The sequence below is a fragment of the Vespula pensylvanica genome, chromosome 3 (genome assembly GCF_014466175.1).
Source record: "Vespula pensylvanica isolate Volc-1 chromosome 3, ASM1446617v1, whole genome shotgun sequence".
NCBI classification, from domain to species: Eukaryota; Metazoa; Arthropoda; class Insecta; order Hymenoptera; family Vespidae; genus Vespula; species Vespula pensylvanica.
The window spans coordinates 153,367-173,086 of NC_057687.1; the positions used below are offsets into that span (position 1 = coordinate 153,367).

General features: G+C 37.7%; 4 protein-coding genes across 6 annotated transcripts; 2 read left to right on the plus strand and 2 right to left on the minus strand.

Annotated features, from left to right (window-relative positions):
* The first annotated feature begins 4 nt into the window (after positions 1-4).
* LOC122627994 (transcription termination factor 3, mitochondrial) lies at positions 5-1,579 on the plus strand. Of its 2 annotated transcripts, XM_043809747.1 has the most exons (3): positions 5-397; positions 491-1,153; positions 1,255-1,579. In XM_043809747.1, exons 1-3 carry the CDS (start codon positions 208-210, stop codon positions 1,530-1,532), a joined length of 1,131 nt encoding a protein of 376 aa, XP_043665682.1. In that variant the 5' UTR covers positions 5-207; the 3' UTR covers positions 1,533-1,579. The 2 variants fall into 2 exon arrangements, with proteins under 2 accessions (XP_043665682.1, XP_043665681.1); XM_043809746.1 differs by having other exon boundaries at positions 6-1,153.
* On the minus strand, positions 1,278-6,156 carry LOC122627995 (endoplasmic reticulum-Golgi intermediate compartment protein 3). Of its 2 annotated transcripts, none has more exons than XM_043809748.1 (9): positions 6,022-6,156; positions 5,500-5,733; positions 4,951-5,109; positions 4,752-4,868; positions 4,047-4,087; positions 3,857-3,927; positions 3,567-3,790; positions 3,325-3,453; positions 1,278-2,345 (listed from the first exon to the last, which is right to left on the minus strand). In XM_043809748.1, the coding sequence occupies exons 2-9, from the start codon at positions 5,582-5,584 to the stop codon at positions 2,008-2,010; spliced, it is 1,164 nt and encodes a 387-aa protein (XP_043665683.1). In that variant the 5' UTR covers positions 5,585-5,733; positions 6,022-6,156; the 3' UTR covers positions 1,278-2,007. The 2 variants fall into 2 exon arrangements, with proteins under 2 accessions (XP_043665683.1, XP_043665684.1); XM_043809749.1 differs by having other exon boundaries at positions 5,480-5,733.
* LOC122627999 (reactive oxygen species modulator 1) lies at positions 2,531-3,339 on the plus strand. The gene is made up of 3 exons (XM_043809755.1): positions 2,531-2,672; positions 2,903-3,036; positions 3,109-3,339. The coding sequence occupies exons 2-3, from the start codon at positions 2,909-2,911 to the stop codon at positions 3,215-3,217; spliced, it is 237 nt and encodes a 78-aa protein (XP_043665690.1). The 5' UTR covers positions 2,531-2,672; positions 2,903-2,908; the 3' UTR covers positions 3,218-3,339.
* An 839-nt stretch (positions 6,157-6,995) lies between the features above and the next one.
* LOC122627989 (breast cancer anti-estrogen resistance protein 3 homolog) lies at positions 6,996-16,575 on the minus strand. The gene is made up of 6 exons (XM_043809734.1): positions 16,268-16,575; positions 13,353-13,572; positions 10,142-10,292; positions 9,456-9,695; positions 7,584-9,081; positions 6,996-7,488 (listed from the first exon to the last, which is right to left on the minus strand). Exons 1-6 carry the CDS (start codon positions 16,308-16,310, stop codon positions 7,157-7,159), a joined length of 2,484 nt encoding a protein of 827 aa, XP_043665669.1. The 5' UTR covers positions 16,311-16,575; the 3' UTR covers positions 6,996-7,156.
* Positions 16,576-19,720: the final 3,145 nt, after the last annotated feature.

A 19,720-nucleotide genomic window follows, 5' to 3' on the forward strand; every position in this document is an offset into this window, starting at 1 on the left:
GGCTTACAACGTCGATAATACAGAAACGCGTGTCGTAGTCCTAATGTTCATTAGAGCTCGTTGAACGTGTTTTTGTTTAATTATCGTTTTACGGGATAATATTACGTGTAAATAGTGTGGTTATTAAAACACATAAAATTAATGTATAAAATGCGTATTTAAATTTTGTTTTTCATTTACAATTATAAAGTAATAAGCATAATAAAAATGTGGTGTATACGGTGTTACGCCTGCATTCGTAATGCAAAACAAATTTACGATATAAGTACTACTGCTTTACGCTTTTTATCGCAAAGTATTAACATTCCGGACTATGATAAAAAAGCAGAAAATGTAAATAATACTACTAGTTCCAATACATGTTCTGTAATGATTAAATCTCAACTTGAAGAAAGAGGTTATAATGGAAAAACTTATAACTTAACCAATGAAATTACACCTGTGCAGAATCTACAAGAAATACAATCAAACAATTCTAATTTAATTCCAGAAATAAAAATTGATACGGAAGATTTAAATATTTGCGATAAAAATGTCAAGTTACCTTTAGCTTTGGATACGTGTACCGAAGATATTTCCTATATCGGACAATATCAACTTCCTAGTTATAATATAGCAAAATATGCAAATACTTCAGAAACTATCCAAAAGTTAATGAGCCTTGGTCTAAAATTGTATAAACATGAAACCGACATAGATCTGATGCAATTTTTGTTATCTAAAGACTTCAAAAAGGATCTATTTCCATATATAAGGTTTTTAAATGATTGCGGCGTACCTAGCGACTACCTTGGCGAATTTCTTAGCATAAATCCGTATATCTTTAAACAAGATATGGATGATCTATATACAAGAATAAGATATTTGAGATTTCACCAATTTAATATAGAAATGATCAAAGTCGTTCTTTGTAAAAATCCTAGATGGCTAAATTATTCCACGAGGAGTATAGATACTAAGCTAGGATATTTTCAGGATAATTTTCATCTGAGCGGAAAAGAAGTGAGAGAATTAACGGTAAAAAATTCCAAATTAATAACATATAAGATGAAACATATAATGGAAAATACATTTGCTATAAAAGAGGAAATGGGTTTTAATAAGATTGAAACCAAAATGTTACTGCTAAGTCAACCTAGATTATGGATGAAATGTAAGAATTTTGTTTAATATCAACTTTTGAATGGACTAATAAAATCTATTCTGTTAGTTACTTTGTAATTGAAAATAGTACATTATCTTTTATATTTTCAGGTAGAAAAAATATAACGGATACATTTGACTATGTGCATAATGAGATGAAATTATCTCATCAATTTATTTTGTCTCAAGCATACGTTTTGTTATGCAGAAAACGCAGACTGGAGCAGAGGCATACGTTTTTGGTACAGTTGGGTAGAGCACAGTATGATCCAACTAAACCATTGTATGTTTCACTCATCTCTCTGATTGGTGGCACAGATAATGACTTTTGTCAAAATGTAGCAAAAACATCTAATGATACTTATGACTTATACTTAAAATCTATCTAGTAAGTGTCTTATAACTAATTGTAAATAAAAAAAAGTATTTTTATCGATAAGCGCCTTCTGCTTTTTTGACATTTTGGTTTTATTACATTTTCGTATTTCTTTCATCTGATTTTTTTTCTTGATATTTACAAACTTGTACACACAAATATTTTACATCGCAATTGGTCTGGACGATTAACATTGATGTTTATGATGATGATTAAACAGTCCAAAAACGTGTAATAAAATGCTACGATACATAGATTGTAACTATTGATCAGCTTTGCTGTATACAAATTTCACTTTATCTGTGAGATTCGTCTGTTATATGGTTACAACGTACATATTCGATATCGTTGTTTTTTTTGCAAATGTATTATATATATATATATATACGAATCGTCTTTGTGCGAATAAAAAATCCAATAGAAAGATGCGCGCACTCCGAAATGTCGTCCGTGTAACAGTTCTTTCCCACATTGTTCTATTTTACAATCTAATTGTATTTTCCTAGTTCAATTTTTTTCTGTATCGCTCGTACTGAATGATACAAAAGCGAATCTATCAATCCTGCTACCGTGAAAACTCCGCCAATAATCGCACAAGTGTTTGTCGCAAAATGCCCAAAAGATTTTGCTTTTTCCGTATATTTTACCATCAAAGGACTTAATTCGTAACTGAAAAATATTCCAGGCATGCCTGATTCGCCGGTGAACAGAGATACCTGCTTGGAATGCCGCGTTACAGAAAATTGATTTGTTAAAAGAGTTGAACCATCCACACGCACGTAGGTAGTTGGTACAATTTTTATGTAATGGTAAAACATCATTGCTCCTGAAAGCAAAAAAGAGTAAATATATATATATATATATACATATATATGAAAATATATTTCAATTATCATAGATTGAATTAGATTAAACAACTGGATAATCTTTTGATATGTTGTTCCCATTCAAATAACCCGCCACGTGCATATCGATACACAGCGATGTCGATCGAGACGGAAGTAACAGGAACATGTCGTTTTCATTTTATCGCAAAACTAATATGGCGCCTCAGATATCGTAATACAAGTTGAGTCCGGTTCTTTAAACGCTTTTAAACCAAAAAAAAAAGAGAGAAATACGCTTTACTGAGTAATTAGTACGAGGTTACACGGTATGTACGTTAGCGATTTATGAGCTAAATATTAATAAATCGTGAAAATTTTTTTTTCTCATGTAGAAGTAAAAATTTATTATATATTTGTGGTTAATTGAGTTTTATAAAAAATGAATTGTTTGAAAGCAATGAAATAAAAGGAGGCAAAAATCATTAACAAAATTACTAATAAAAAAATGTTAATAATAGAGGTTAATATGCGTTGATGTAACGTTTAATATTCATAGATCGCCATGCCGGTTATACCAGGTACACAACAGCAGAAAATTTCTTGCTGGGATAGGATTACGATGGGTTTCACTATGGGTTTCTGTGTAGGTATGACATCTGGTGCAATTCTAACAGGATTTGCAGCATTCAGGTACATAAGAAACACGATCTACTAAAAAAGAAGTTCTTTAAATTATATGTTAATCGATCTTTGTATGTTTAGATATGGATTAAGAGGAAGAGAATTGATAGGTCATCTTGGTAAAAGCATGGTTCAGGGTGGTGGTACATTTGGCGTATTTATGGCTATTGGAATGGGCATAAGATGCTAGTATTTCAAATACTATATAAACAAAGCACCTTTAAGTTACATAAGATTATAATACAAAGACATATTGTTGATTTCTTAATAAAATACTTTTAAGGAATAAAAGCATACCTTCCCTTGCAATTACAAGAGTGTCATCCATTGGATTTGTTTTTCCTGGTATATTTAGTCCAAAACTTAAATGACGGATTTTGTGGGTCATGTTGAATTGAGACGAAGAATAGGGTTGCACGTCATGTACTGTAATAAATATAATTTTTCATTTGTAATAATGTAATCCAATGACTCGAATTGTTATAAAACTAAATTTATAACATTATTTCTATTCGAATTAAAAAACCATATTAACGTACCATGTACATGATTAACGGAGAAACTATCACCTGGTGCAATATGAAAACTTCCACCCACTCTATTCACCTCCATATAACCATAAATTTGACAACCTTGTGTAAAAGCATGTTTCATCTTTTCTACTGATTTATCATTCTGACATTGTTTTATTGTAGACGGGACAGGAAGAGCCCATTGCCTAAGCCTATAAGCTTCTTTCACATCTTCGCACGTATTACAACATCTACAAATATTATATGTGAAAGTTCTCTTTCATAAAAAAACTAGTCAATTTTACAAGGCAACTTACTTTATACCTAATGCTTCGTTAGCCGCTCCATAGCAGTCTCCACACGTTTCAGTTGTAATATTTGTTATTGTCTATAGAAAAATATATAAATTATTGATTTTCTATAATGCAAAATAGTTGAATATTCACGTTTTACGATGTAAAAACTGAATATCACTAATATAGATAAATAGAAAAATTATTCAATTACCTTCTCTGTAGTTTTACCGAGAGCCTTTGTGTCTGTAATATCTATGGTACAATATAATAATTATTATCTAGCGATACTCGTTAAATACGATATTAATTGGATATAACATAAATGTGAAATGTTGCATCTCGTTTTAAGACTCTTTGAGTAAGATTATTTGACATTAACATGTTGAGTGCTATAATATCATTGACTTTTTTAATCATCTACTTATCTGCAAGAATATCTCATTGAAAAGACTCTACACAGACAGCTAACAAACCTCCTGTCGTAAATTGCTCTTATATTGTCTACTTTTACGTATCTTCACTTAGTAACATGTTACATTAATTGTTTTTTTAAGATAATGCGATTTCTGCGATATCCGATTAGTGCATCATATCGCTAGCAAAGTAAAGTGAAGCGATCTACGATATATGGCTTTATATATGGAATAGAACTGCACTTACATTTTCATTGTTTATCCTGAATATCCTTCAGAATTAATATAATTCTTTATAATTATATTTTATTATATGTATATTCAGTGCATTAACAAAATTATGATTTACTTGTTTTTAATCGATATATAATATATAACTAAGAAAATTGTTCTTCTTTGAGTAGGAAATAATTAAAACATTTTTAGATAATAATAATGGGATCTTTATCGCATGAAAGTGATGCGACATTAAAAGTTTTGACGTAAATCATTTGTACACATACTTGCTTTTTGTGGATCTTCTATAGGTTTTCCGTTTAAATCCAGACGTCGCTTAAATATATTATGTTCTATTTGCAGATGTTGTTCACCAGTTGTGTCCATAGCATCGATTGATAAAACTAGAAGGTTTATTGGTATCGTTCTTAAATATAAAAAGTTACCCATAATGGATAAGTGAAATACTTAATATGTTATACTCACGATCGCATGATATTGCAGGAACTATTATATCCAAATTAATTCTTAATTTTGACCCTCTTGACGTATCAACGAATAATTCTTCGCTTAAAGTAGGTGTAAGATAATAGTTTACTTCGGATAAAAACAATATTCCCATGATAATAGTACTAATGACAGTCACTGAAAAAAATATAAATGTTATTGCTCAATTATTAACTCTGATGTTCATTTAATAATAATCAGATGTAAACAATATATATTAGTCTTCCAGAAACATAATATTTTTTGATTATTAAATATTATGTATAAAAAAGTAACTATCATTATATTGAAGAAATATAAAAAATATGGGTTTGACGAAGAATATCATTCTTTGTATATAAACACAAAAGTTTTAAGGTTAATTAAACATTCAATATTTTTTTAGTTCGCAATAATAAAGAAAAGGAAATCTGTTAAAAATTCAGATAAAGAAATATTCTATAATTAAGTAATAAAATACGAAATGATATTAAAATCTGGAGTAATTTGATAAACGTCATATTCTAACCTATAATACAATCATATTACCGATAGCACCGCTGAATGTTCTAATGAGAATATCGGCCTCTTCGCGCACCTTCGGATGCACGTCCAATTGTCGTAAAATTTGCATCCTCGAAAGTATAAAATTTCAAGGATATTAGAAATAATACGAGCCACCTTGCACCGGGTATATTGTCGGCGTGTTAACGCAATTGACACATAACAAGACTATTTAAACGAGAACGAGCCAATATAAGCGCCATCTTGCGTTGTTTCATGCTGAAATGTCGGTAAACGAAATTGGACGAAATTGCAATATATTTTAATAATCATAAAGTTAAATGCATCGATTAATTTAACAATAATTTTGTCGTTTATAATTAAATAATACATTTCTCAATCAAAAATAATTTGCTTCGATCGGATATGAATAGAAAATTCTAATATTTTATTTGTTCATTGTAAATAAAATTCAAATCTTTGGTAAAACTGTTATTAATATATCGAATATATCTAACGCATAACCTAGCGGACGGATCACGAGATATCTCGCGTTTCGCATTATACCTTTAGGAGCCCTTGACAAGATATCTCGCATTTCTCACGTACGAAAAAAATAGCTGGCTATTGGTTGGTAATAAAATAACTGTCGTCCGGTTCGAAATGTATTATGTAATGTGTAATGTGTATGTCTACGTACTGTAATAATGGCGCTCAAGTCGGCCGTCAAACATGGTGGAACGATATGCGTGGACAGTACGACGTGTTTCTCTCTCTCTCTCTCTCTCTCTCTCTCTCTCTATGAAAGATGATAATAACGTAACAAAGAAGTGCAGAAGTTATGGATAAAGTATATATAAATTGTTAATTAGACTAAAATACCATTAAAGATGTGTGAACCGGTGCTTGTAAAGGAGATAAAAATTACTTAATCACTTGTGTAATACGATGGAGCTCAAATGAATAATTTAAATCATAAAGGAGTATAGTAAATAATGTAGCGTTATTTAAACGCATTGAGAAATTAGGTTCGTCCATTATCGATTTTCTCGAATGATTTTTTTTTTTTACTTGCGTATATTAAGTATGAACAAACATGAACAACATTTACAACGTAATATTGGCCAAACATACAATCAATTAAAATTAAGTACGTTATTGTACGAATGGCAGTCGCATTTCTCGTCTACTTTTTTAAATTTCATTTATAGTGCCGTTTCGTATTGTCACGGATGGGGTTGTATATAATTGCAGGAAATCGGCTTTTTAAGACCGTCAAGGGTGGCGTGCTTGACCTTTAAGATCTCTATGGCGTTACTCTATGGCGGTAATATAACTATAACTTTTCGATTACATTCGTAATGATAAGTACACGGGGAGCCACACTAAGGGAGAGAACATTTTGATTTTTTAATTGGCATATTAAAACGAGACTACGGCAACTCGATCGACTCGTATAGTTCGATTTTACCTCACGAAATACGTTTCGCCGTCCGTTTGCGAGTGCCTACGTCGTTAGCAATCGATTATTTCGAAACACATGTCGCAACAATTTTATTGAACATAATCGTCGCTTGATTGCTTATATGCTTGCATCGCATTTCGATGTCCTTGATTTTTTTCCGACGATAACTTTAAGTTTTCTAAAGAGATCCTACAGACTTCGAAATACAAGAGCTTCGGTATAACTCTTCTATATTATCTACGCCGACACTTCGCTGGCAGAGCACTTGTCGAACATTGCGTCCAGGACCTGACTGAACTTGAGATGCCTTTCCTCGGGTGCCACCGTGGCACCCCGACTACCCCATAAAAACTTTATATGAAACTCCGTTCGAAACGCATCGGATAGCAATTCGTCACTTCTACAACCTTCCAAAGCGATCTCGGCGTTTCGTCGAAACAATGGCAAGCTTTCGGCGAGTTTACGCGCCGCTTCGAGATGAGACCAAACTATGGAAAGACCGCAATCGGGCGCAGAGTTTTCCCAAGGCGAGAGTATCGCTGCTGCCAGTCCAGAAGGTGCTACGGTTCCTACGGTAACGCAAAAATTTCATTACACGAAAACTGTATTCGGTAGAATAGTGTCAAATACGATGTCAATGAAAGAAGAAAGTAAATTATTGTACCGAGAACGTCCTCCGGACCACGTTCCTCGAGCAAAGCGATTGGTAGGAGATGAGGTAACGTCGTGTTGGGTGCTTGAGGATTGGTGCATTCATTCATGGCGCGAAGAGTGGGCCTTAGCTTAGCTTCGAAGCTAAACGCTTCTTCCGTATGCTTCTGCCTGAGAAGATGCCACGTATTGGCCAATCTCTGTATTTGCGGCAGGCATAAGCCAAGCATTACACCGCAGAAACCATAAAGATTTCCTAAAGCCGTTTTGGTGTCTATCGCAACCTTTATCCATTTACTGATCGTCGCCGCTCTCTCGATTGCCGTAGCACCGGCTAGAACGGTCACCGCGACTAGAAGCTTCAAACATTCGGATCTTTCGATCAGATCCATCCTAGCTTGTCTACCGTGAGGCAGCGTCGCTAATTCGATTCCACTTAATCCACTACGATTGCCAGAGCCAGGCTGAAGAGCGACTTCGAGATCGATCCTGGTGAGATGCGACGCTAAGACCCTGGGTGCCGAATCGTGCAACATTCCCGAAACGCCTCTTAGCGCGGTCGGATCGAGAGGTCGATGTTCTCCAGCTGGTAATAGAAGAGTCGAGAAACCTTCGATGTCGAGCACTGTCGTGACCTCCAACGAAGGAGCAGCGACCACGAGCTGTTCCTCGGCGCTTAGCTCGTACTCGTTGCCGTTATTCCCGTTTGTACCGTCGTTACTGGTATTGTAATGACTTCGTATGACCACACCTTTGATGGGTGCGGAGGACGACGGTTGACTGGTACCGCCCGAGTTATTGGTCTCGAACTCGCTGTCCCCCGATCCGTTGCCACTGTCGCTTCCGGAAGCTTGATAACCTTGGTGATGATGATGGCGATGATGATGATGTTGCTGATGGTTCCCGACGTATGGTACTCGTGGTGGTTTCGGCGGAGCAGAGCCTGCTACGGTATTCTGATGATTCAAAGGTTGATGTAACTGTTGTTGGTGTAACTGTTGTTGCTGTTGCTGTTGTTGCTGCAGCTGTTGTTGCTGTTGTTGAAGCGCTGGGTCCGAGATCACTCTGATAATTTTTTGACGACCCAATGACAGCGAACACGAAGGTGGTTGACTCTGTATCGGTGGTATTCTTGGTAGCGTACTCGACTGTATCGGAGCATTCGTTTGCTGATTTCCAGTCTCTCTGTTGGCTCCATGCTGATCGGGTACGTGATGTTGCGCCGTTAAGGAATGGCTACGTTGCTGCTTCCTTGGCAATCGCGGTGGTGAACCGGTCGACAAAGACGACGAGGATGGACTCGAACCATGTTGATTCACAGTAGGTCCACCGCTTACACAGGTCAGTGGCACCGATCTTGGCTTCGGAGTTATGATTCGGGCACCGCTCGCTTGGCTTATCGGCCTACCACTACCAACGTAAAAGGTTATCAGATCGGCGACCGTGTCGAAGGCTTCGTCCTCGAACTGGTATTGTGCTCTCTCGTAGACCGTTTCCGGCTGAATTACGACCTATAAAAGGGAAACCCTGTTTAATACGAAATTTAATTTAGTATCGCGCATGCCTGCTAGACCAATTCTCATTACTATTCTATCGACAATCTTATCCGTTCCTCTTTTGGGCTATCTTACGAGCATATCCATTTTCAAAGTTACAAGCGGTTTCTACATTTTTTTGCCTTTTGCGGTTTTTCCCTTTTCGTTATCTTTCGGGTTCTTCGCAGAACCAGTTCTTCGCAGAGCGTTTGCATATGCATCTTAAGAAACTCCTCTACTAAAAGTTATTTCCGCGACACGATTTAACGATCGATCAATGACGGTACAAAGAATTCGTCAATTCGCAGAGATTGATCTTAACGAATCCTTGCTTGATGTCACCAGCTTACTCTGTTTATGACGAAGTGAAGCGGCTGTCCCTTCCATCGTACGGTTAGAACATAGTTCCCTGGTTGAGAGGCACAATCCCTGACGAGGAAGTCACCGTCGTTGGGTACTTCTGCTTCAGCACCTTTCCTACCACCTCGGAGCGTGCAGCCATGATACCAAGCGTGCGAGCGTAAATCACGTGGATCTAAAAGCCGCAATTCTCTTTCTAACAGTTTCCGCGTCGATTCTTCCGGTTGCTCCTGTAACAACGTCGACGTGATCAACGTGACTTCTGTCATCTTCGCTCGAAAGAACGATTGATGTCAAAGTTTACAGACTTTACGCGTCATCTTCGAAAATTTCGCAGCGAGTATCGAAGAATCGGAGTATCTATACTAATATCGAGCAATCGAATTTTATACACGCGGAACGTTACATCGGAAAGCACGTAAAAACATTGCAAGTTGAAGTCTCTTCGACGTAAGACAATTGTATCAATTAATGGAGAAGTGCTGCGAGTCTACCGAACCGGCGCAGATTGGCTTAACGAGAGCAGCCTTGAGCGCTTGATTTGCGATATCAAACTCGTCTTCGACAATACTCTCGCGTGAGAGAGACGTTTCCTCGCAAAAACTATATTCTCGAGAAGCAGAATGTTCGATCGGTCGATTCGCTCTTGTCTTTTGTGAATAATTTGCAGACTTACCATTGGTGGATTTAAATTATTGTTGCTCTCGGGTCCTTTCGAGAGAGATATCTCTCGATGTAGAAGACATGCGTCGCGATCCTCCCTTCTATCGCTCTCCTCCTCCCCTTCTTCTCCTTCCTCCTCCTCTTCTTCGACTTCCTCCACCGATCTGACAGAAGGATTAATTTTCACTAAGCGTGCCACTCACATCGTACACCTGAACGCACGTCCCGCAGTTTTTCTAAAATCGAACTTAACGAGCTGATTCGATTAAGCGAGGAACAAAATTTCTATTCTTTTTAACTCGTTCTGCCGTTAAGTGATATTTCGATTCGTCGAAAGGAAAGAATCGACGGATAGGGTTCGGCCACACGGCTCTCCGGCCGAGCGCGCGCACCCCACTGAACTATGTCCGTCGACCCTACAATATAGACAGTGCCGTATTTTTGGAGGGAATCAAAGGGGCTCTTCTCGCCGTATTAATAGAACCTGCGAAAAGCTATAAAACGCTCGCAATGCCGTATCGCGAATTTTCCTCTTGTACCAAACGTTTCTGATTTTCCTCTTCGTTCTTCGCCGAACGAAATTAATAAATAATCCTACGCGAGGTATCGATTTTTCGAATAATTAAGAAGATTTTTCACCATTTTCTAGATTTCTCCTCCTTTTGTACGAGATATCCAATTATTTCTAACATCATTTTTTTATTTCACTTAGAAATAGAATAACATTCTTTTTCACGGCATTGCGAAGTTGATGATCGAAACGACGAGTTCGATAATTTGTTTAATCGATATCAAAATTGAACGAATTTTTGTTATAACGTGGTCTTATAAGGAAATCTCTACGTCCCTGTGATGAGCCTACAGCAGGTTTCCTTCTCTCTTCCTCTCTCTCTCTCTCTCTCTCCCTCTCTCCCGTCTTACGCCTGCGTTTTCTCATCTCCCGAATCGCTTTAAACGTCAAGAAGTCCGTCGACGCGGTGACAGATACTCGCAGAGTCGTACGCTTCATCCGCTTTGATTGAAATCGAATCTTTTTTTAAGACACTGCCGGATTAAAATCGACTCGAGCTTCGTTTCTCTCTCTCTCTCTCTCTCTCTCTCTCGACAGTCTCATTTCAATATGGGGTTTATCGATCTTCGTGAAAATAGGGGAAAGTGCATACGGGGAGTTCGATAGTGCTCCTACGCGCCTGCGCCAAAGGCGCTCGATAGAAAGTATTTTCTCGAGTGCACGCAGATGCAATCAATCTTTTGCATGCTCTTTACTTTTCCGTACTCTTCGTCAAACGAATAACGTCGAAACGAAAAGCGAGTTTTTTAAGCTTTAATATATCGATATTATAATTGACATTTTTTCATATCGAATTTTTCTAATAACAGTATAATTTATGAATTTCGATCGATATAATTATTTTTTATTAAGAACGATTTATGCAAGCATTTGTTTTTCATTAATAGTTGAAATATCGAAAATAGAATATTAAAAGAAACGTATCCATAAATCAGACGATAAAAAAGAGATCTTTAGATCAAAAATAACATCTTTTTTCTCGTTCCGCGACGACGATGTTTTTCGCTAATATCTTTTTTCCGATCGAAACGTTCCGCGAAATGCCGCAAAAAAGTGAGACGCATCGAACGAATCTACCTGGGACGAAGTTTTCGTTGAAATTCAGATAGTCGACATATGGTTACACCGCATATCTTCGCCGATAGTATCTCTCATCGTAGACTTTTGCCAAGAAATTTAATGAACCAGCTTTTACTATATTTTCACGTATATACGATCGATCCTTGAACAAACTCGATCAATTTACTTGATCTAGTTTTAAACGAATTAAGATATCTCTTCAATATTTAATCGATGCAAGTTTGGTATTACGATAATGATAATTTTAATTAATTATTCTACTTAAATTCTTTGCGAAACTTTTTATATTCGTTCGTCTTCGAGCGAATAAAAGAAGAATCGAAGTTTAATATCGATCGATCTCTTTATCACAATCTTTTGAGTAATTTTATTAAAAAAAATTAACTCGTGAACTCGCACTTGGTCGATAAGGATGCTGCACCATGCATCGAAATACCGAGATATAGATTATTGACAGAGATAAAGATAACATTACGCGTAAGCATCGCGCCTCCTCCTTTCTTTCGTTATCTTTTAGTTATCTCCTCGTCTCCGACTTCTGACGCTCTATTACGTCCAATGAGATCACGCGTAGCCGATGCAATGTGCGAGAACGAAACCACGCTTATCTGCAGATGCGCAAACGTATTTGAGATAAACTCGGATATGCGATACGATGGAATGAGAAATATGAGATAAGTTGGAACCAATGGGATAGGATGAAAGAACGTAAGAGCCGATTAAACGCGAAACCGTCTGAAATTTTTACGAAAAGCGCGTAAAAAAGTTCGATCAATATATTTACATTTTTTATATTTTCAGATTATTTATCAAATTTTGACGTATCGATCGATAAGTTTATCCTTCGGAAGAAAGCAAATCGCTGTTTTTGCTTAGAAAAAAAAAAAGAAATAATCGAAATGTAAATTGTCGAGATCTTTGGAGTAGCATACTGCACGAGTCATCGCTTACTTTATCGTGAAATTATATCATCAAATTTCTCGCACTATGCGTGCGTGTGCGATCAGAACCAAGGACGAGCAGTACGAAGCCTCGAAAGATTTCTCGCTCGCGGATGATCCTATTCGCGGTTTCCCTGATCTTACGTTATGGACTTCCCGCGTTTGTTGCGCGCCGTATACGAGTCGGCACGTCATTTTGAAGGCAAAGATCGAGGAAAACCGGTTCGAGACCAGCCGGCTCCATTATGTGCCCGTGTACTGGTATTCCCGTATACCCTCAAAGAGGCTAATTCATAAATTATAAGTCAAGACACTCGACTTTGGTGGAAATTTCAGACGTTCAGAGAGAGAAAGAGAGAGAGAGAGAGAGAGAGAGAGAGAGAGAGAGAGAGAGAGAGAGAGAGAGAGAGAGAGAGAGAGAAAGAACAAACAGCAAGAGTTTCCATCTCGATTTATTATTCACGTCGATCGATATTTTTCATTTTCTTTATTTACCGCATGTAGGTTCTACAATATTTCTACTACCGTGAAATATGGATGTAACTTCCTTAAAAGAAAAATCATTCGTGCATCTCCTTGTTAATTCGTTATATCGATTTAAGGGGATTCGATAAATTAGTATTCTTTAGTACCTTTGATTAGCCCTAATGAAATTCTCTGGTGACGGTGGAGTCACGATCAAGCACGGTTCCTTTTGAATAATCACTTCCGGCTGTAGATGAATCGTATGTCTTTGCCGTCGAAGATCCTTGCAAGAGGTCGAAGAAGAAAATCCTCTCTTTCGGCGCCGTCCGCTGGCACCTAAATTTTGCAGGGTGCCCATCGACGGAAATCGAAAACTCCATGCTATGCCTTAGAAATACGTAAAAACGCTGCTATAGAAAAAGATGATATTTTTTTTCTCCTTTCGTTCATATCGTTCATAGTGTTTTGATCATAGCGACGTTTTAATAAACTTTTAGTTAATTCTTCCAAAGATCGCTATAAATTTACTCTTTGAAGGATACGAAAGGACGGTCTTTGGAAGAAAATAGTAGCAAAACATTTGAAATCGTTCTCGAGTTTCTCGCGTTGACAAGGCGTGCTTTTTTTGCATCTGCATTGTGCAGTAGAAGAACGCAAATAGATGCGATAAGTTGATGTCTATCTCTTGTTTGTTCACGGCGCCTCTGTTATTTGTACCGTCGTAACAATAACGTCCACTGTCGCGAAAACAAGCCAGCCCGTTTCGGGCGGCACGATCGTTCAAACAGGCGCTTTACCGTTGCGCTCGAACACGCTCGAAAGCACGTTTGGATTTTTTCCAGAATCACGAGCTGCTACCTGCGCTCTTGCAGATACATTCAGTTCATTTCTCTCCATAGGCCGTTTCTTTTCTTTAAAAGTTTCTCAAATACGAGAATTTCAACCTCGACTACAAAAATCATAAACAATTATAGATATTGGAATATTGGAACGTTTTAAAATTAGACTTGATTTATCCTGCGTGCGTGATCATTGAAAATGCGTAAAATGATATTAAGTTCATCGGTTTTCGAAGCAACTTATTTTTTTTTCACGCCTATTTATACTTATCGATTATTATCTGTACGCTTATCTATTCGTCCATCGACCCAACAGTTTCCTAAAACAATTCGATCGCGTAACCCGCGGACGATTATAGTTGAAAGCGATTGAAATGTAATAATTGAGGTTGGTATCGTATAATCGTGTGTTAGTATCGACAACGATCTGTCAGTCGTCGGTCTGTCGGTCTGTCGGTCGATCGGTCGGTCGGTCGGTCGGTTGACGTAACTGAGCACGGCTGGTTTGAAAAAGCGAAGTAATCGGAATGCAGGTGTGCTGAGCTCGCCGTTGCCGTCGCCGTTGGCCTGCTCTCACTCTCCGCTTGCTAACATAATACCTGGCAACGGTGATAAGGTCGCCGTTTACCGAGATAACTATGCAATGTACGAAGAGACGTTATCAACTAAAAAAAAAAGCACACAAGCGCGGTTGCCCCGAGCTATAGAATTGTCTGAAATTGTCTGCCTCGTATGAAATTTCACACGCGAAATTATATTCTTAACACGTTGAAAGATAATGTTGGAGTTTCTAAAAGCCAAACGATTCGTTAGTAGCTAAATCGATGGAAGAGTTGAAATTTGCCAGATTTTTATAAATGCGCCCGACAAAAACCGTCTTCGCGAATCGTGAACTCGTTGAAATTTTTCAAGTTCTTTCGTAATCATTCGCATCGGCAACGATTTAATTTCGAACGTTTCGAAAAAGAGCGATTATTTATACGATCAGATATTTAAGCGTGAAATGATGCGCGTTATTGACGCCGTACGTACATCGTAGCGTACCTCGATCAAATTTAATTTCCTTCAACTTCGACGAATTTGAGGTATAAGGAGAATTTCCAAGATTTATCCATTCGATCCATCGGATTCGCTATAAATACTTAATAAATATCTCTCGTTGATGTACTTTGTCGGATTGCCGTAACCTTGACGCACGATTCTTTCTTAAAGATACAGACGGTTAAACGAATGGATAAACGATTATCCTTCAAATCGCATGGAGGAAAAAAAATGCAAGAAAAATTATACCGGGAGTACGCGTAATACTTTCCGAATACGTCATTGAGACCACATCGACGTTGCTGGCAACGTAACAAGACAGTATGTATATACGTTGCGGACACATTACAGATGCTGTCGTAACTCGCAGGAAATATGACCTTTTGCTCGGCCGTTCTGTAGACACCAAACTATCAAAGATTTGTTGGACTCTTAAATCGTGATCATACGTGCGTACGTACGATGAAATCGTATACGATACGTATATTCGCCTTGTATTCGTAAAAGATTCGATATTTACGTTACGTACGAACGTTTAAGTTCTAAGCGATCGTTCGTTCATATTCTGTTGCGTTATCGCTAATCAGCAAAATTACAAGTCGCCTTACAGCTTTCTTGATCGAGCTGGTTAGCGCGCAGAATTCATTCGATAAATTTCACGTTACTCCATAATATTTCCGAACTTCGATTCTTGGACATTTTCACAACAGAATCACGGCCAACCGCAAATAATCGCATCGAGCTCGCATCGATCTCCCGTATCTTCTCTTCTCGCTTATCTGTCAAATAACCTTTTAAAGGACATCGAATTATAGCGAGACGAATCATTTTAAAACGTTTCAATAATATCGAATAGATCGTAAAAATCAAGTGGCGCCATGAGAATCTTATCTGGATCTCGAAGAAACGTCTTCATATATCCTCGAAACGATTTGTGAATCGCTCATTAAAGTTTCGAAACTAAAGAAGAAAAGTCGTTTTCTCGACGAAAGGAAACAGCTTGTGAGTCACGTGTGATCGACATAGTAAATCTGGAAGCTTAGAAAAGCACTTGTAAACAACGATTCTTTTACGAAACTATGCGTCGAGCAACAAAGATTTATTAAAAGGGAGACTCGTGTTTCTTTAGAAACTATATAATATGATAAAGAATATGTGAAAAGAAAGAAAGAAAGAAAGAAAGAAAGAGAGGAAAAACTGACTTTGAGTTCTACGCGACTTCAACTTGCTGGCGTTTTTTCCCATTATTTTCCGTGTCGTAGCATGCCAGCGAAGGTACCAATCGTGTGCCGATGATTTCCTGCTTCTCGCGAGTGGTAACGTGGAGCACACAAATGTAGAAGAAGAAGAAGAAGATCACGAGTATGTACTGCCACGGCACCGACGTAGCATCGTACAGCACGGTGTGACGACCGTAGCATAATGCGATACCGAGCTAACTGGGCTCAAACACAGAGAGCGAACGAAGAAGAAGGGACGGTACGGAAACCGATGGACACACAAGTGGCAGTAGTAGGTAGTCGAGTAGAAGGAGGAAGAGAACGTGCGTGTGTGTGTGTGAATGAAAGAGAAAGAGAAAAAGAGAGAGAAGGAGATCGACAGACGGACAGACCGACAGAGAGACAGAAAGAGATAGAGAGGAGAGAGATAGAGATGGTTCTACGGTGGGAAACAGAAACCGCTGTGCAAAGAGACGAAGAGTGGTGGTACTAAAAAAAGAGAGAGAGAGAGATATCGTACATTGGTGGTAGGGAGCACCGAGTACGAACGACGAGTGTTTAATAAGCGATAACGTGCCGCTTCTTCGGTTGTATAGAGAATCGATTCGTTTGATTATCGATTTCAAGTTACATTGGGATCCTTAATCGACGCGCGTTACGAAAAGTGGCACGTTTCCTTTCTCTTAAGTTTGTCCTACGAACGTCAGCACTTTGGATTTTGTGATTGGAAGAAAGCAGTATGTTGAAAGCGATCTGTGAATCGTGCTTGTTGTAATGTCAAACACGTGACTTTTCGAGAACAAAATCGAAAGGTGCTTTTTTTCGTGATAGATCGAAACGTGCTAGTTTTCGTAAGATAAACGAAACTTGGTACTTTTCGTAACGCGCGTCGTAATACGCTCGTTGTCAACTTGGCTCGAAAAACTTCAAGTTTGAAAAGCTACGAAACGAAAGGATAACAAGCGCGGGATCGTTTTTATATCGTTTAAACGAAATACATCTCTTCTTGCCAATAATCGTAATCGCAATTTTACGAACGTAAACAAGCGAATTATGATAAAAAATAAGACGCATTCTGCATCGATGACGAACGATAGGAATGTATATATTAATATGGACATGATGTAACGATTAACGCGTATTCGTAGAATCGTAGCGTGAAAGGAGAGGTTGAAGAAGCACGAAGGATGACGAGGGTACACGGCCGAGAGACATTTCGGTAAGAATAAAAGAGAAAGGAAATCACTGGAAGGGATAACAAAAAGTCACGTCGATGGGAGAAGGAAGGGAAGGACGGGGCAGCGGTAAAATGCAGGTAAGAGGCAGGTCGTGACACCGGTTAGTCGGAGAGACTAGAAACGCAACGAGTGTTTTGAAAAAGCTCCAAGTCGAAGGAGAAGGCTAGACGACGGGAAAGTGCGTGACGTATATAACAATACTATACTTAACATTGGCTACTCCTTCGGCCCACGATCGAGTAACTGTGTACGCTCCGCGAAGAATGAAATTGAATTTATATTTCCGGATTTCTCTCGGGCATCGCGAAAATAAAATGGAGAAGCGTTAGAACCGTATGCTAATATTTGCATACTTTATATTTGTCACGAAGGAAAAAAGAGAGAAAAATGAAGGAAGAATAATTCTCTTTTTCTCCTCTCGCATTCTTTTTCAAAAGATTCGCGGAACGTTTGCAAAATATTTGTTGATTTATCGGACACATGATATGTCATTTCTTAGTCGCTCGTATTTTCAGCATAAGTGCTCGTGAAGGACGGAAATATGAAAAGCGAAGGAAAGAAAGATCAAAATTCTGTCTGTCGATGTCATCGAGAAAGCTCGAAGAGGATATAGAAGAGGAAGAAGAAGAAGAAGAAGAAGAAGAAGACGATAAGAAGAATAAATAGAGAATAAAAAAACGGTTGGTTTAGGAAGATGGAAAAGTGCGGATTAAGTGGCAGGAGTAAGGAAGTAAAGACAAGTGCGACAAGTGTTCGACGCACGCGCGACCTACGAGCGGAGACACGCTGATCGATCCCTAAAGAGACCTCGAGTGTGATGTCATCGGCAAGCCGGATCTGTTCCAGGCTTAAGCGATGTGTCAACTTGCTGATTGAACGCTATTTGTCGATGAATAAAGCAAAAAAAAAAAAAACGAAAAAAAGCAAGTGTCTCAAGGACAATAAGAATTAACGATGAAAGACGCGACGATCATCTCTGGAACCATTGGAAGGATAATCGCTGAAGAAAAAGAAACGAATATATGTATCCGAAACGAGTAAACATAATTTATAAAGTGTTATATTATTAAAGTTTCTATTTTCTTCGACGTAAATAATGAAATCAATCAATAAAAGGATTTTTGATTAATAAACGATTTGCAATTACGTTTTCCGCACACTTCTTACACGCTTACTTCGTCTAACGCTTCGAAAATATAGTCACACGTTCGCCAAGTGAATAATAATTGAGTTCGCCGTTGTGTTCTTACGGGTTGCCTATTCGCAGGAATCAAATCGAAGTTTTCCATTTCTTTTCACGCGTCGCATATACGGTTTTCTTTTCGAACTAATCGTTATTAGATCTCTTTACGTGCTTGTCACATATCGAATCGAAAGACGAATTAAGATCATGAAAGAATATTCGATTATACGAAAGGAGTGGATCATGCTGCTTAGGCCATGTTTATTGGTGCTGTGTTTTTGTACGAGTACATCAAGTTTTATAGTCATACTCTATAACGATGATTTTCTTTATAATTCTTATTTTTTTTTGTTCTCTACACAACACTGTAGATTACACAGAATATATATCGTTAGACGTACATACGTGAGCACAAAATACTTTTTATACATATAAGTATAGTACTCCGAATCGTCCACTCGATCGATATTTGTAATATATTTGCCGTCTAATAGATTCGCGAGTGTTACTTTTGAAAAATAAGACGAAGAAAAATGTTTATAATAGCGTAACTCGTATCGAGAATATTCGAAGAAAGGTCGAAACCTACTTTACTTCCTCGATTTTTATTTATACAATAAAAGGTTTCTCTTCTCTTAAATCACCAAAGTTTCCGTCCGTCGATCTCTATTACAATTTTTTTTAGGCACGACCGTAGTTCATTACGCACAGCGAAAAGTATAACGGACGATTATCCGTGAACTACTCGAGATAACCAAAAACCTCTTTGATTCTCTACGTTTTATATCAAAACTTTATTATGTATATAGATGTGTGTGTGTATGCGCGTCTGTTTATCCACTCAATCATAAACGGTTGGATATATCGACTTGGAATTCAAACCAAAAATAAAATTACTTACAAGGAAGATTAATAAGCAATTTCTCATCGATCAGACTTACGGTTTTAAAGTGACAGTATGTTAAAAAATTAAAACATTCATAAAAAACGACACGTACGACAAACACGATTCAA

Coding starts and splice junctions, on each gene's coding strand:
- LOC122627989 (XM_043809734.1), bottom strand. CDS start 16,310: ATGGGAAAAAACGCCAGCAAGTTGAAGTCGCGTAGAACTCAAA. Junction 13,573..16,267: donor GAAGTCGCGTAGAACTCAAA/GTCAGTTTTTCC, acceptor CGTATTTCTAAG/GCATAGCATGGAGTTTTCGA. Junction 7,489..7,583: donor TGGTCCGGAGGACGTTCTCG/GTACAATAATTT, acceptor GCGTTACCGTAG/GAACCGTAGCACCTTCTGGA.
- LOC122627994 (XM_043809746.1), top strand. CDS start 208: ATGTGGTGTATACGGTGTTACGCCTGCATTCGTAATGCAAAACAAATT. Junction 1,154..1,254: donor ACCTAGATTATGGATGAAAT/GTAAGAATTTTG, acceptor TTATATTTTCAG/GTAGAAAAAATATAACGGAT.
- LOC122627999 (XM_043809755.1), top strand. CDS start 2,909: ATGCCGGTTATACCAGGTACACAACAGCAGAAAATTTCTTGCTGGGAT. Junction 3,037..3,108: donor ACAGGATTTGCAGCATTCAG/GTACATAAGAAA, acceptor TTGTATGTTTAG/ATATGGATTAAGAGGAAGAG.
- LOC122627995 (XM_043809748.1), bottom strand. CDS start 5,584: ATGCAAATTTTACGACAATTGGACGTGCATCCGAAGGTGCGCGAAGAG. Junction 4,869..4,950: donor TCCTGCAATATCATGCGATC/GTGAGTATAACA, acceptor TAAACCTTCTAG/TTTTATCAATCGATGCTATG. Junction 4,088..4,751: donor AGAAGATCCACAAAAAGCAA/GTATGTGTACAA, acceptor ATTGTACCATAG/ATATTACAGACACAAAGGCT.